Source organism: Schistocerca americana, chromosome 2 (assembly GCF_021461395.2).
Source record: "Schistocerca americana isolate TAMUIC-IGC-003095 chromosome 2, iqSchAmer2.1, whole genome shotgun sequence".
Taxonomy (NCBI): Eukaryota; Metazoa; Arthropoda; class Insecta; order Orthoptera; family Acrididae; genus Schistocerca; species Schistocerca americana.
The window spans coordinates 505,928,654-505,941,492 of record NC_060120.1 but is presented as its reverse complement, the minus strand read 5'-3'; the positions used below and the strand labels follow the sequence as shown (position 1 = coordinate 505,941,492).

Below are 12,839 nucleotides of genomic sequence, written 5' to 3'. Positions count from 1 at the left end.
TCAGAAATGATAAGTTCACAAAGGTACATGTATCACATTGGAACAACCGAAATAAAATGTTCAAACGTACCTACATTCTGTATTTTAATTTAAAAAAAAAACCTACCTGTTACCTACGGTTTGTCGAAAATTGTGAGCCATATGTTTGTGACTATTACAGCGCCATCTATCACAAAGCGAAAAAAGTGTTCCGACTAAAACATACATATTTCTTTATGTACTACACGAATATGTAATAAAAATGGGGGTTCCTACTAAAAAAAACACAGTTGATATCCGTTTGACCTATGGCAGCGCCATCTAGTGGGCCTACCATAGCGCCATGTGATTTCCCCCTTCAAGCTAGACTTGTTTCGTCTTTGTAGTTTTTTCGTTTGACGCTTATTTCGTGAGATATTTGGCCCGGTCACGATTAATGGACCACCCTGTATTGTTGCTTCACACCTAAGATTCATAAAATACAATGTAAATATTGATCAAATTTCGTTATGTATCAGAAAATTCTTGAAGAATCGACAGTAGTCACAATCTACAGCACATCACTATTCACTAATTAGAAAATGGAAATCATCTTTAGTTATGGTTACCTATTCTCCCACGTATTTTCGGGATGTGAGTAAGTTGATGGTGTTGATTACTGGTTGGGCCCTGTAACAAGGAATGTTTCTGAAACAAGGAAGTTCTCATACATTTTCATACTCAAAAGTAATTTGTTGTTATTTGAATTGAATCGCACCACCAACAGTTACGATAAGGACGTAGATAGGAAAATTAACAATTGCGTGACTACAGAATTACGGACTCATGGTCCTAAAACTGTATGTGTTTTGGTCTTTCAGTCTCCAGAACCACCAGAAAAATGGAGTGGTATACGAAACGCCACAGTTGAACCTAATGTAGCACCTCAAATGGACGTATTTTTCGGTAATCAGTATAAAGGAGACGAGGACTGCCTGTACCTAAACGTGTACACACCTAAGGTAAGTTTCCATAATTTTTGTTATTCATTGAAGTTTCTCATGCTCTTCTCTGCAATCATAACTCACAGGATAAATCAGTTTATGTGTCATACGACATATCACTCAGTATCGGCTATCATTTCATTTTGACAGCTTTAACGAAGTTTGATATACTGAGGTATACTAGACGATCAGTAATTCCTTTCTTTATTTGCATAGGGGAAGGCAGTAACTTTCCACCAGGAAAGTAGTTCTGAAATGCTTACGCAACAAAATCCACTGTTCAATAATACAGTGTTGTCGTCGTGATACAGCGTACTATTTTGTAATGGAGCAGCACAGTTGTTGTAGGCCATATTTCAAATCTCTAGTACTACTGTATTTGAACACGTTGGAAGCTGTTGATTTACTTGCAGTACTTTGCGCAGTGAGTTCAAGGTTGTTCAAATGGAATCATATTAGCACAGAGCGCTAGGCACGGTGTCGAAGAAGTATCTACATGTCTTACCTCATATGAACTTTTGAGCACTGGCCTTATTTTCGCATGTGTCCAAAAATTAAAGCAACGAACTGCTGTTTCCCCATCCAGTGTCTAATTCATGGTATAATCGTATAAACTGTCGACAGATGTCATTACGATCGGACGAAGGCAGCAATAACGTCAGGGCACCCATCAAGCGGGGTAGTGTTTGCAGCGTATTCGCATAACCACAATCTCTGTGCACAGAGTCATAGACGGTGCTGCACGTCTCAGAATAGACACCTACTGACTCTCTACTGTGGAGAACACTTACAATATCGAACTGTGACAGATCTATTAAAGAACTGCTTGTTCACCCTCTTCTGGAGTACAGCTGTGAAGTGTGGGATCCGCATCGGATAGGATTGACCGAGGGACAAAGAAAAATTTCAGAGAGGGCCTATCGTTTTGTATAGTAGCGAAATAATGGAGACTGTGCCAAGGAGATGATACATGGATTTGGGGGGGGGGGGGGGAGGGAGCAGAGGGGACAGTCATTAACACAAAGATGGTTTTTGCTGAAGCAAGACCTTCTCCTGAAACTTCAGTTACCAGATTTCTCCTCGCAATGTGAAAATATTCTATTGTCACCCACTTACACAGGGAGAAACGATCATCATCATAAAGTAAGAGAAACCAGAACTCGCACGGAAATGTATGAATGTTTGTTTTTACAGTGCGCTTTTCTAAAGTAGAACGCTAGAGAAACAGCTTAAAGGTGGTTCGATGAACCCTCTACGAGAAATTTAATCGTAACTTGCGAAGTAATCATATGGATGTAGATGCAGAAAGAATTTAAACATGTTTGTGTGACTGATTAAAAAACTTGTTTTCTTTGTCATGACTCTTTCCGTCTAAGGCCCATCATCTGATGTCATCTTTCAAATTTTACAGAAACCTAAATTTCTTATAAAACTTAGTTGTAAATGAACAGTACTCAAGAACAAAGTCTTATCTGGTACAGAAAGACGTATCATTTTAGATACAAATATAGGAGGCTTTGATGTAACACATATTATTAATATGTACAATAATAGGTAGCATCAGTTCTTGGGTCGTTGCTCATCCGACCAAGTGGAATTGAGTACACCATTAGACTAAGTTAAAACTTCACAAGTTTGAACTGGGTTGGACGAGCAACGACCTAAGAATTTTTATTTTGTGATAAAAATGAAAATGTGTTTCTATGCTAAGTTACAGACCCAATTTACGCCGTAACAGATTTCATTTAGTCCTATCTTGATAATTATTTTATATATGTCCAAACAAAAACGCAAGTAAAGATTTTCGTACTCTGATTTTATGGTAACGTGTCACTTGAATATTTATAAGTATGTTTGGATTTTTGCCGGTGGGTGGCCAAGTAATTTTGTAAGTGTTTTATACTCTGATAAGCACTTTCAGCAACTGTGGCCTAAAAATTTAAAGGTAATACTTTCATAGGCCACGACTCTGTGTGACGCCGTTTAAACCTGCATCGAAACGCTTGCCCCGCCTAGCGTAATCTAGCCTCCTCCCAGCACACACGGTAACGCTAGCCATTTCTCGTATGGCAGTTCAGCAGTTAAGATGGAAACTTTGCAACTAATGTTAGTATCATTTATTGATCATTATAATAATATGTGTTACATCAAAGTCTCATACATTTGTATCTAAAATGGTACGTATCTCTGCGCCAAGGAACATTTTGTTCTTGAATATTGTTCATTTAGTCTGACTTTTGTAATAAATTAGCGTTTCAGTGAAATTTACAGCGTAACCTCTTATACCTTTGCTTGTAATAGGTCATTAGATGATGGGTGAAACCTGAAAAGTGTCATAACAATAAATGTAGTCGACTATTTCTAAGCAACCCCATTGCGTTTTTGAATTATTTCCAATAATTACTTTGATATCCTCTCGTTTTTAGAACGGAGAATTGTAAATACACAATGACACAATCGTGTTCTGCTTCTTAGATGTGTCACATTTGCTTCATTTGAAAAATTTAGTATTTTCTGTCTTTAAGCTTCCGACAGGAGCTAGTGCCAAACTGAATCCAGTCATGGTGTGGATTCATGGAGGTGCATTTATGATGGGCTCTGGAAACACGGATCTTTACGGACCTGAACACTTACTGGAACACGATATTGTGCTGGTGACTCTCAATTACCGTGTGGGTGTACTAGGTGAGGCCACTGCGGTCAGCTACGTATACGCTATGGCGTTTAGTACGACTGTTGTTCTAGTCATCGACTCTGGGTTCATAACATGATTTTATCACCTGTTTGTCTGCAGGTTTCTTATCAACTGGAGATGAGGTGATCCCCGGGAACGTTGGTCTCAAAGATCAAGTGATGGCCCTCAAATGGGTCAAGAGTAACATCGCCAACTTCGGAGGAGACCCACAGAACGTCACAATATTTGGCGAGAGCGCTGGCGCGATGTCCTGCCATTTGCTACAAATCTCTCCTGCAGCTAAAGGTTTGTCGCTATAGTTTTCTGCTTTCCTAACAGTCATTTATTGACTTTTTGGGATCTTTGAAATATGATTAATACGTGCTTCGTCGTGATGTGAAGTGGCGAGAAATCTCAGGTGCTTAGCTACGAGGTAGTGCGGTGGTAAGACATTGGACTGCTTCTCCACTGGATGGTGGTTCGAATCCGATGGTTCCTTTGACATGGTGCTCCGATTTCCTTCCCCTTCGTTTGTCATTTCGTCTCCGAAGACTACATTGTTCGCGGACTGTTACACACTAAATATCCTTTATGTGGCGCATAGGCGTCAAGTTCAGCACTTTCCCAACGGTGTATTGCCTGTGAGATAAACTGTAAGACATTTTACACGACTGATAAGTTACAAAAATCATTTATCGACAGATATAGCTCAATTCTCGCCCACCCTACACCTGTAAAATTGTCTTACAAAGATCTCATCTGACTTTGAGCGAAGAGATAAGTGGAGTAGGCTTAACGCTCCTACAATTAATGATGTAGCCGCAGCAGCACTCTAATTCCCTTAAGAGAAAGTGGGTCTGACCACTGGATATGAAAACGTGCATCCGTGAAGGTCAAGGTACTACATCGAAGTGGTACCTAACTTTCAGAGACATCTCCACTAAGACAAAACACGATAACAGAGCAGCACGTCACAAGAAAATCAGAACACGTCAAGTCTCCACAGAAAGAAAGTTTATTCGCTTTTACCAGTTGCGTCTCTTCAGACAAAACCAGCTCCAGTTAATAGCTCCAGGATTTAATACAGGTACTGCGGACCCATCACATTCGCACTCTCCTAGCTGCACCACCGAACGGTGTGGCACAGAGTTCGCATATTGGACGCATATTCTGGAGGACAACGGTTTAGATCACCATCATATTTAGGGTTTCCATCACTTCCCTAAGTCGTTTAAGGCAAATGTCGGGACGATTTCTTTGAAAGTGCACAGCGGAATTCCTTACTTGTGTTTCTTCTCTGATGTTGTTGTCGATGGGTCGTCACATACTAATATTTGTTCATTCGTTTCTAAGCCACAACACTCGGCTGCAAAAATTAAACATTAAAATCAGCTCAAAGCTACATGGAAACATTCCGTAACGAAATAAAATGATCTTTCACACTTACAGTATATCACTAACTTATGACGTCAGTAGCTCCAGTTATGACCTACATCAAAGACGGCCCACAGCGACCTCCCCACATCAAGGAGTACAGTCCGATCAACGCTCAGATCTCAAGAGCTCCAAGTACCTCGTAAACTGTTTTTCACCCAACAAATAATGAGCTGTTGACTCTTAATTCAAACGCTGTCGTCTTGAGTTGTTACCCATTTCTCGAACAAACAGCGCTTGTCTTGTTTATACTGTCTCCCAGCAGGAGTGATTATTTCCCACTTAATGATACTGGGAGAATATCTGTCATCGGCGGAAGGTTTGTAATCATTAATTGAGCTTACCTCAACACCAATAACCTTCCCAGTAGTCCGTCATGGTGAAGTAATCACATTGGTGATGACAGCAATAATATAGTCATCGAAAAATAAGGAAACTCCTTGCAGATGAACCTCTGAAGGATGTTTACTAATTGGCAATGAACAGTAATGTTATATTTAACATAAATAAAAGATTGTCATGGATTTTAGTTTGCAGAGAGAAAGTGATACGTCTATAAACTGGATACCAAATTTCCTAGGAATGAATATTGGTTGTCAGTTGAAGTTATGTGAACGTACAAAGATACTTGCAAAAAGAATTTCATCAGTATGGTAAGTCGTGACTGTCTCGTCATCAGTGTGTGAAAGCCAGTGTCTTTTAAGTGCGTAATACTCGTACGCCCACTTAGTGCTTACCTGCGTAACTTCACCATGGAGAAAAAACGCAAATAATTGTAGACACTTTTCAAAATACAAAAAGGAGTATAAAATAAGACAAAAACCAATTGCGTTTATCATAAAGATGTGATAAAAGATTTAGGTTTACCAATCCGTAACGCACATCAAAAATAGCTCATGGACCAAAATCTAAACAGAAATTACCAAAAAAGAATAAAACTCAAAAGAGCTGTCTAGCAAAGAATTAAGTTGTACAATAAATTACTATGTGAAATTACACAGATAACCACAACAATTATATTGGAATATGGGAGTTTGGAATTGCCTGTTGAGCAATTTATTATGTAAAGAAAGCGTTATTTAGGCAAAATAGAATAGCCGTTAAAGGACATCATGCCATACATCGACAGTACAGTATCAGTTTATTATCCGGAAATCTTACGCCGAAGCTCTGCAGTGGGTAATATTAACATCTAAACCTCTTTCTGATTACACAATCTTACTCCTTCAAGAGAAATGGTGATTAAGTTTTTCAGGCAGACAAGTAGGAAGTTGCGGTACACGAAATGAAAGCTAAACATGACCGTTACGATCCTGTCGCCAGCGGACATTTTGCGTGTAGCGTGCCCATTGAATGGTTTTGAGAAACTAGTGGACAGTGTCGCATTGGATTTTTACTTTCTGAACTATCTTCTAGACCTGGGAGTATGTTAACGCCTGCATACAAGATTTATGGTTTTTGGGTTGAAGTGATGGCACTTTGGGGAAAGTAGAAGAACTGAGACGTTATTTTATAAAGCTGCAAGTGCTATATATTCCAATATAACTCGTCTCCGTCCGAACAGTCCTCGGAAAGCCTAACGGTACCGACCAACCGACATGTCATCCTTAGCCGATAAACCTAGGCGTCGCTGGATCCGGATATGAATCGGCATGTGGTCAGCAAACCGCTCTCCCGACCGGAGCCACTGATTTTCAGCCAAGTAGCGCCTCAATTGGCCTCACAAGGCCTCAGTGCACCCTGCTTGCCAACAACGCTCGGGAAAACCGGACGGTCACCCATTCAAGTGTTTGCCAAGCCCGACAGTGCTTCACTTCGGTTTATTGACAGGAACCGGTGTTATCACTGCGGCAATGCCATTAGCATATATTATAATCGTCGTTAATCCCAACGCTTTGTAGAAATTGAGCTAGACACTGTAACTTCAGTTTGTTTCTCAGTATAATATGTTAAGCACATTGTAACGAACAAAACCAAAACAGGCAATATTGTCAGTCGACATAATATACGTTGTTGTTGTTCTTCTTGTTTTAGGGTGCAAGACACCTGCGTTCGTAAGCACTCGTGTCATTACTTAAAACGGTCACTTAACGGATGGAGTTGAAGTCGATGATACTCAGAGCCTAATCGACTGGAATGGAGGGACAGCTAAAAACAATCACGTCCCCCTTGAGGGGGAAATTGATACGGTTAATAATTAAATTTCGTTAGCCATACTACTACAACGAATAAAAAGTGAACCACGACCTACAGTTCGTGCTGTATCTGCTAAAATATCTGATTGTTCAGTTGACAAACATACGTTGGAACGTAAACGACTGTAAAATAGTCATAGGGGCAGAAAATGTCATACTGTTGATAGCTGGTTGCAGTAAATACAGAGTGGTGCGAGGCCTCCACTTAAAAATGACGGTGACTGAAACGACAGCGCCCAGTACGCAGCAGAGCTGAAATATCTCCTCCCTACGACAGGAACGAGAGGAAGACGTCAAGTTTGTTCCCATATAGATAAAATCAATGTCGAAGCCGGAGGGACACAGTGTTCCTATTTGATGGAACAGAATAGCTAAAAGGCCTAGGTAATCCATTCCGTTGTCGCCATCATCAACGAGCGAGTGGAGGCATTCGTGAATTCGTTGTACTCTACCATCTAGTGAGCAAGATGTATGAGACAGCCAAAAAACCCTCAGAATTCAAGAAAAACATAACAATTCCTATCCCAAACAAAGCAGGTGCCGAATTATCAGTTTAATAGGCCACGGCTGCAATAGACTAACACGAATTTATTTACAGGAAAAATTGGTAGAAGCAGACCTCGGGGAAGATCAGTTTGAATTCCGTAGAAAGGTTGGAACACGTGAGGCATACTCACCCTGCGACTTATCTTAGAAAATAGATTAAGGAAATGCAAACCTAAGTTTCTAGCATTTGTAGACTTAGAGAAAGATTTTGACAATGTTGACAGGAATTCTTTCAAATTCTGAAGGTGGCAGGGGTAAGATACAGGGAGCGAAAGGCTATTTACAATTTGTACAGAGACAAGATGGCAGTTATAAGACTCGAGGGGCATGTAAGGGAATCAGTGGTTGGGAAGGGAGTGAGACAGGTTTGTAGCCTATCCCCGATGTTATTCAATCTGTATATTGAGCAAACAGTAAAGGAAACAAAAGAAAAATTCGGAGTAGGAATTAAAATCCATGGAGAATGTTTGAGATTCGCCGATGACATTGTAATTCTGTCACAGACAGCAAAGGACCTGGAAGAGCAACTGAACGGTATGGACAGTGTCTTGAAAGCTGGATATAAGATGAACATCAACAAAAGCAAAACGAGGATAGTGGAATGTAGTCGAATTAAATCGGGTGAAGCTGCGGGAATTAGATTAGGAAATGAGAAACTTAAAGTAGTATATGAGTTTTGCTATTTCGGAAGCAGAATAATTTATGATGGTCGAAGTAGAGAGGATATAACTTGTAGACTGGCAATGGCAAGGAAAGCGTTTCTGAGGAAGAGAAATTTGTAATATTGAGTATAGTTTTAATGGGCAGGGGAGAGCTGCATCTAATCAGTCTCTGGACTAAAGACCAAAACAACACAAGGAGTTGTATGAGTATAGTGTACAGAGACTCTGGAGAGCACTGAGGGAAACGGAACAGTTGACGAGCCTGTGTCTCGGATATACTGAATGGCCTAATAGTATGCGGAAAGCTCTGCAGCAAAATTCGAGCACTGATCTAGAAACCGGTGTCAAAAATTTTCGTTGCCAATGAGAAAGGCGCATCCGGCAGCACAGTCGGTCTTAGAGTCATCATTTAAGGTGAAGGTGTGGCATCCAAGTTGCGTGCAAAGTTCTAGAACAGGGTCGCACAAGGTGCATGCACCGGTGCATCGCACAGTGCAGAGTGCAGAAGACGGCTGCGCTATGTTGACGACGGTGCAGACCCCCCACTCCTCGGCTTTATGCAACAGCGCTGCCTCTCACTTCCTTAGCTTATGTCGCTCGCGCCGCCTGTCTCCACCTGTTTCAAAGCTTTTACCCTGTTGTCTTCGTCATTGCGAAATACTAATGTACGCTAGATGGAGAGCTTAGTTTGGTATACCGGTGCAAAAGAGATTTATATAGTAACTGTAATGGTAACAATTTTAAATTTGGTTTCAACACAAATATATCTTCCTATGTGCTCTTAATTTTATTTGCAATTATGCTGCTAAGCTCTGGAGCAAGAGATTGGCTGACAACAATTTCTGAGAGAATTTTTTAAATTACATTTAGAAACACTCGCACGCAATCTAGTTTTTGTACAAGACAAAACAGAAAAAAACCTTTCACATACACAAGTGGAACCTAACATAGAAATAATCTTCTCTGCTTCTCTGTGTAACTTGGGAAATTCTTCCTTCGGCAAATTCTGGTAGAATTGGAGCAAACCTTTTGTACTATAAAACACATCCTTTCGGTGAACATCGCTTTACAAATCAATTAGTTCGAAATGTAAATATGAAGGCGCACTTTCAATATCCATCGAAAAAGGTTTCATAAAAACATCGAGAATTGGCTGCAGGTAGGTAATTTCCTGAAACAATAACAAAGCCAATGTTAATAAATGAAAGTAATGTAAGCCGTTGTTTCGAAGTACTAAAATACGATAGATTTTAATAAACATGTAATGTGTACTATTGGTTTTAATGTAATGCTACACTTGCATATGTAACGCCATCTCCTTTATTTGGCTGTATGTCACATACCGTCACATTACCTGGAATCGGTCGTTAAACGCATTTTCAAGCGATTGTAGCACCTCGACGTATTTTTCAAAGCGCGCTCCTTCCTGCACAGATGCTGTCAAACAAAAACATAGTACCGTTTTGATTAGAGCGGTTATAAAAGTCAGGCTGTTTTAATAAAGGTACAATTTATATCTCGCTTACCTAGTTCAGGAAAGTGTTGCGTATTTTTCTTTGATAGGTTGTTTTTGAGGAGATTCAGTTTATACTGGAAAGCCTTTATTTTGCTGATCATATCGTTGATGAGATTGTTTTCTTTTTGGAGTTTCAGACTTAAATCGTTTAGGAGAGCCATAATGTCTGCTAAAAATCCTAAATCAGCTACCAATTCAGGGTCATGAAAAAGTGGCTCCGGACGTCCTTTGCTCTCCAAAAACTGAGCCACAGTGTGCCGCAGGCAAAAAATTCGGGAAATCACTTTCCCTTTGCTCAGCCAGCGCACCTCAGCGTTGTAGGGTATGTCTTGATACTCTTCTTCAAAGGAAATCAAAAATTCTTTGAATTGACGATGAGTGAGTCCATGAGAACGACTGTAGTTTACGATACGCACCACTACTTTCATCGCATCTTGAAGACCGATAACTTTCGCACAAAGAGCCTCTTGGTGTGCAGAACAATAAACGGAAGGTAAATTCGGCATGTTAAGCTTTTTCCGCAGTAGGCCAATAAACCATTTTGCTTTACCGCACATTGCTGGTGCCCCGTCTGTGGTTACGGAAAACAACTTTTCCCAAGGAAGTCCTATTCCTTCAGCTGCCATTTCAACAGCTGCTAAAATATCCGCCCCTGTAACAGTGTCCTTCAACGAAATCCTATTCAGGAGCTCTTCCGTTACATGTAGGTCGTCGTCCACGCCACACAAAAATATTGCTAACTGAGCCGTGTCGTTAATATCGGTGGACTCATCAAGTGCGATGGAGTACGCTAGGAAGTTTTCAATTTTCGCTGCCAGTTGTTCATGCAAATTCTCAGCAATGTCGTTGATTCCCCGATGTATTGTCATTCTGGAAAGTGGTATTCTGCTGTACGTGGGAGCATAGAGGACAGACGGTAAGCGTCGGCGAACACCACGATGGCACGCTTAGGAGAACACCACGTGGTATGACAGCGATAGTTTGGCCGCATCTGCTTAGAGACCCATAACTGAGCTAGTATAGAAAGTACCAGTGGCCAAACGTATGCTCCGATGGTGGACTGTGTTGAGAAGGGGTAAAATAGATCGTCGTGCAGATGGGAAAACGAGACACCCATTGTACATTTTTGATTGGAAAAGGAATTGGTATGAGTGATGGAGGATTTTTCGATCTGCTCCCCCTGAAGAACCGTTTAAAACAGGATATTTAAGATCGGTTACAGCGTGCTGCCAGATACGATATGTGAGACTACCAATGGAGTTCCCTGTTGAGCGAGTCCGCAGCTCGTGGTCGTGCGGTAGCGTTCTCGCTTCCCACGCCCGGGTTCCCGGGTTGGATTCCCGGCGGGGTCAGGGATTTTCTCTGCCTCGTGATGACTGGGTGTTGTGTGATGTCCTTAGGTTAGTTAGGTTTAAGTAGTTCTAAGTTCTAGGGGACTGATGACCATAGATGTTAAGTCGCATAGTGCTCAGAGCCATTTGAAACAACCCTGTTGAGCGAGAGCGCCAAGAATTTCATGGTTTTGACAAACGACAAAGCAACAGGATCGAGACGTAAGGACGGTGGAAGAAACTCCTTACACCACTTGAAGTTCAGACAGACAGCCTTTTCAGTGGAAATGGGGAAGCCGTTTTCGATTATGCACGAGTAAAGACGGTCGAGACGTCGCTCAAGTAAACAGGTCTGTTAACAGCTGCAGTAGATCGTAAAGTCATCGGCCAAAAGGGAGCGTGATGTGCCAGACGGGAGTCGGTCCTTGATCGGGTTAACTGCTACGGAAAATGAGGCTACGCTCATCACTTAGCCCCGAGGCAGCCTCTTCTCCTGAATAAAAGTATTCGACAATGCCAAACTCTCACGAACTTTGAAAAACTGTTCTTTTATAAATTCTGCAATTAAATGTGATAAGGGGCCTCGGAAGCCCCAGATGCACATTGTACGGAGAATGCCCGTCCTCCAACAGCTACCATTAGCTAAATCAAAAAACACGTCTACAGTCTGGCACCTGCGCAGAAAATTGTTCATAATTTGGGTTGTCAGAGTGACGAGATGATGAGTTGCAGAGTGTTTCTTATGATATCCACGTACGTTTGTTAGCAAAGTCAGAGATTCAAACCTTCACACCAGCCGATAACTGATCATGCTTTTCATCACGTTGCTGACACTGCTGTTGAGGAAAATTGGGTGGCAGCTGGATGGAAGATGCATATGACCTTGTAGGTATGGCAATCAGAGCTAGATATCTATCTTGAGTATTAATAAAACGCTATATTTAGTCCTGTATCACTGAATCATCACCGGTTTCGTGGCACTAAAAGCCATATCTTCAGGTGAACATCTGCATAACAACCCTGAATTATACACTGGTATGGTAAATAATTTCAAGATTGAAAAGAAATTTTAAGTATTAAAGCTCGTACATGAGAATATCAAAATGTAGGTACTCACGTAACTAAAGCATTACAGCGGATAGGTTCGGATCATTTTTAACCATCTTTCGTTGTCCGTCACAATAAAACACCGGTACAATGCGGTATTTCATAGAGTGACACAGCCGGATTCCAGAATAGTGGATCATACCATAGTGATACAATGGTAAGGAGAAATTAAATGAAAACTATTAAGATCTAATTTTGGGCCAGAATGAAAAACCAAGAAGTGGCTGCCACAAAATGGAGGGACGTTATATCTGGAGCAAATAAAACAGGTAGATAGCTACTGACGGAAAAGCAGAATCTGAAAACTGCACTTACCGCCTCTCCCATCTACACGGAAGCGCGGACAGGGGACGCGGCTGCGTGCTGTCATACTGACGGCAGGAAAGTAAACAGTTTGCCTGTGGACAAGCTC

At 41.1% G+C, this 12,839-nt stretch overlaps 1 protein-coding gene across 1 annotated transcript in view; it reads left to right on the top strand.

Moving 5' to 3' along the window:
• Positions 1-12,839, top strand: part of LOC124595086 (juvenile hormone esterase-like) — a 66,325-nt gene that overhangs the window by 12,721 nt on the left and 40,765 nt on the right. Inside the window, exons 2-4 of the mRNA XM_047133676.1 lie at positions 840-980; positions 3,488-3,647; positions 3,757-3,942. Coding sequence (XP_046989632.1) covers positions 840-980; positions 3,488-3,647; positions 3,757-3,942 — 487 coding nt within the window. The remainder of the gene's footprint in view (positions 1-839; positions 981-3,487; positions 3,648-3,756; positions 3,943-12,839) is intronic.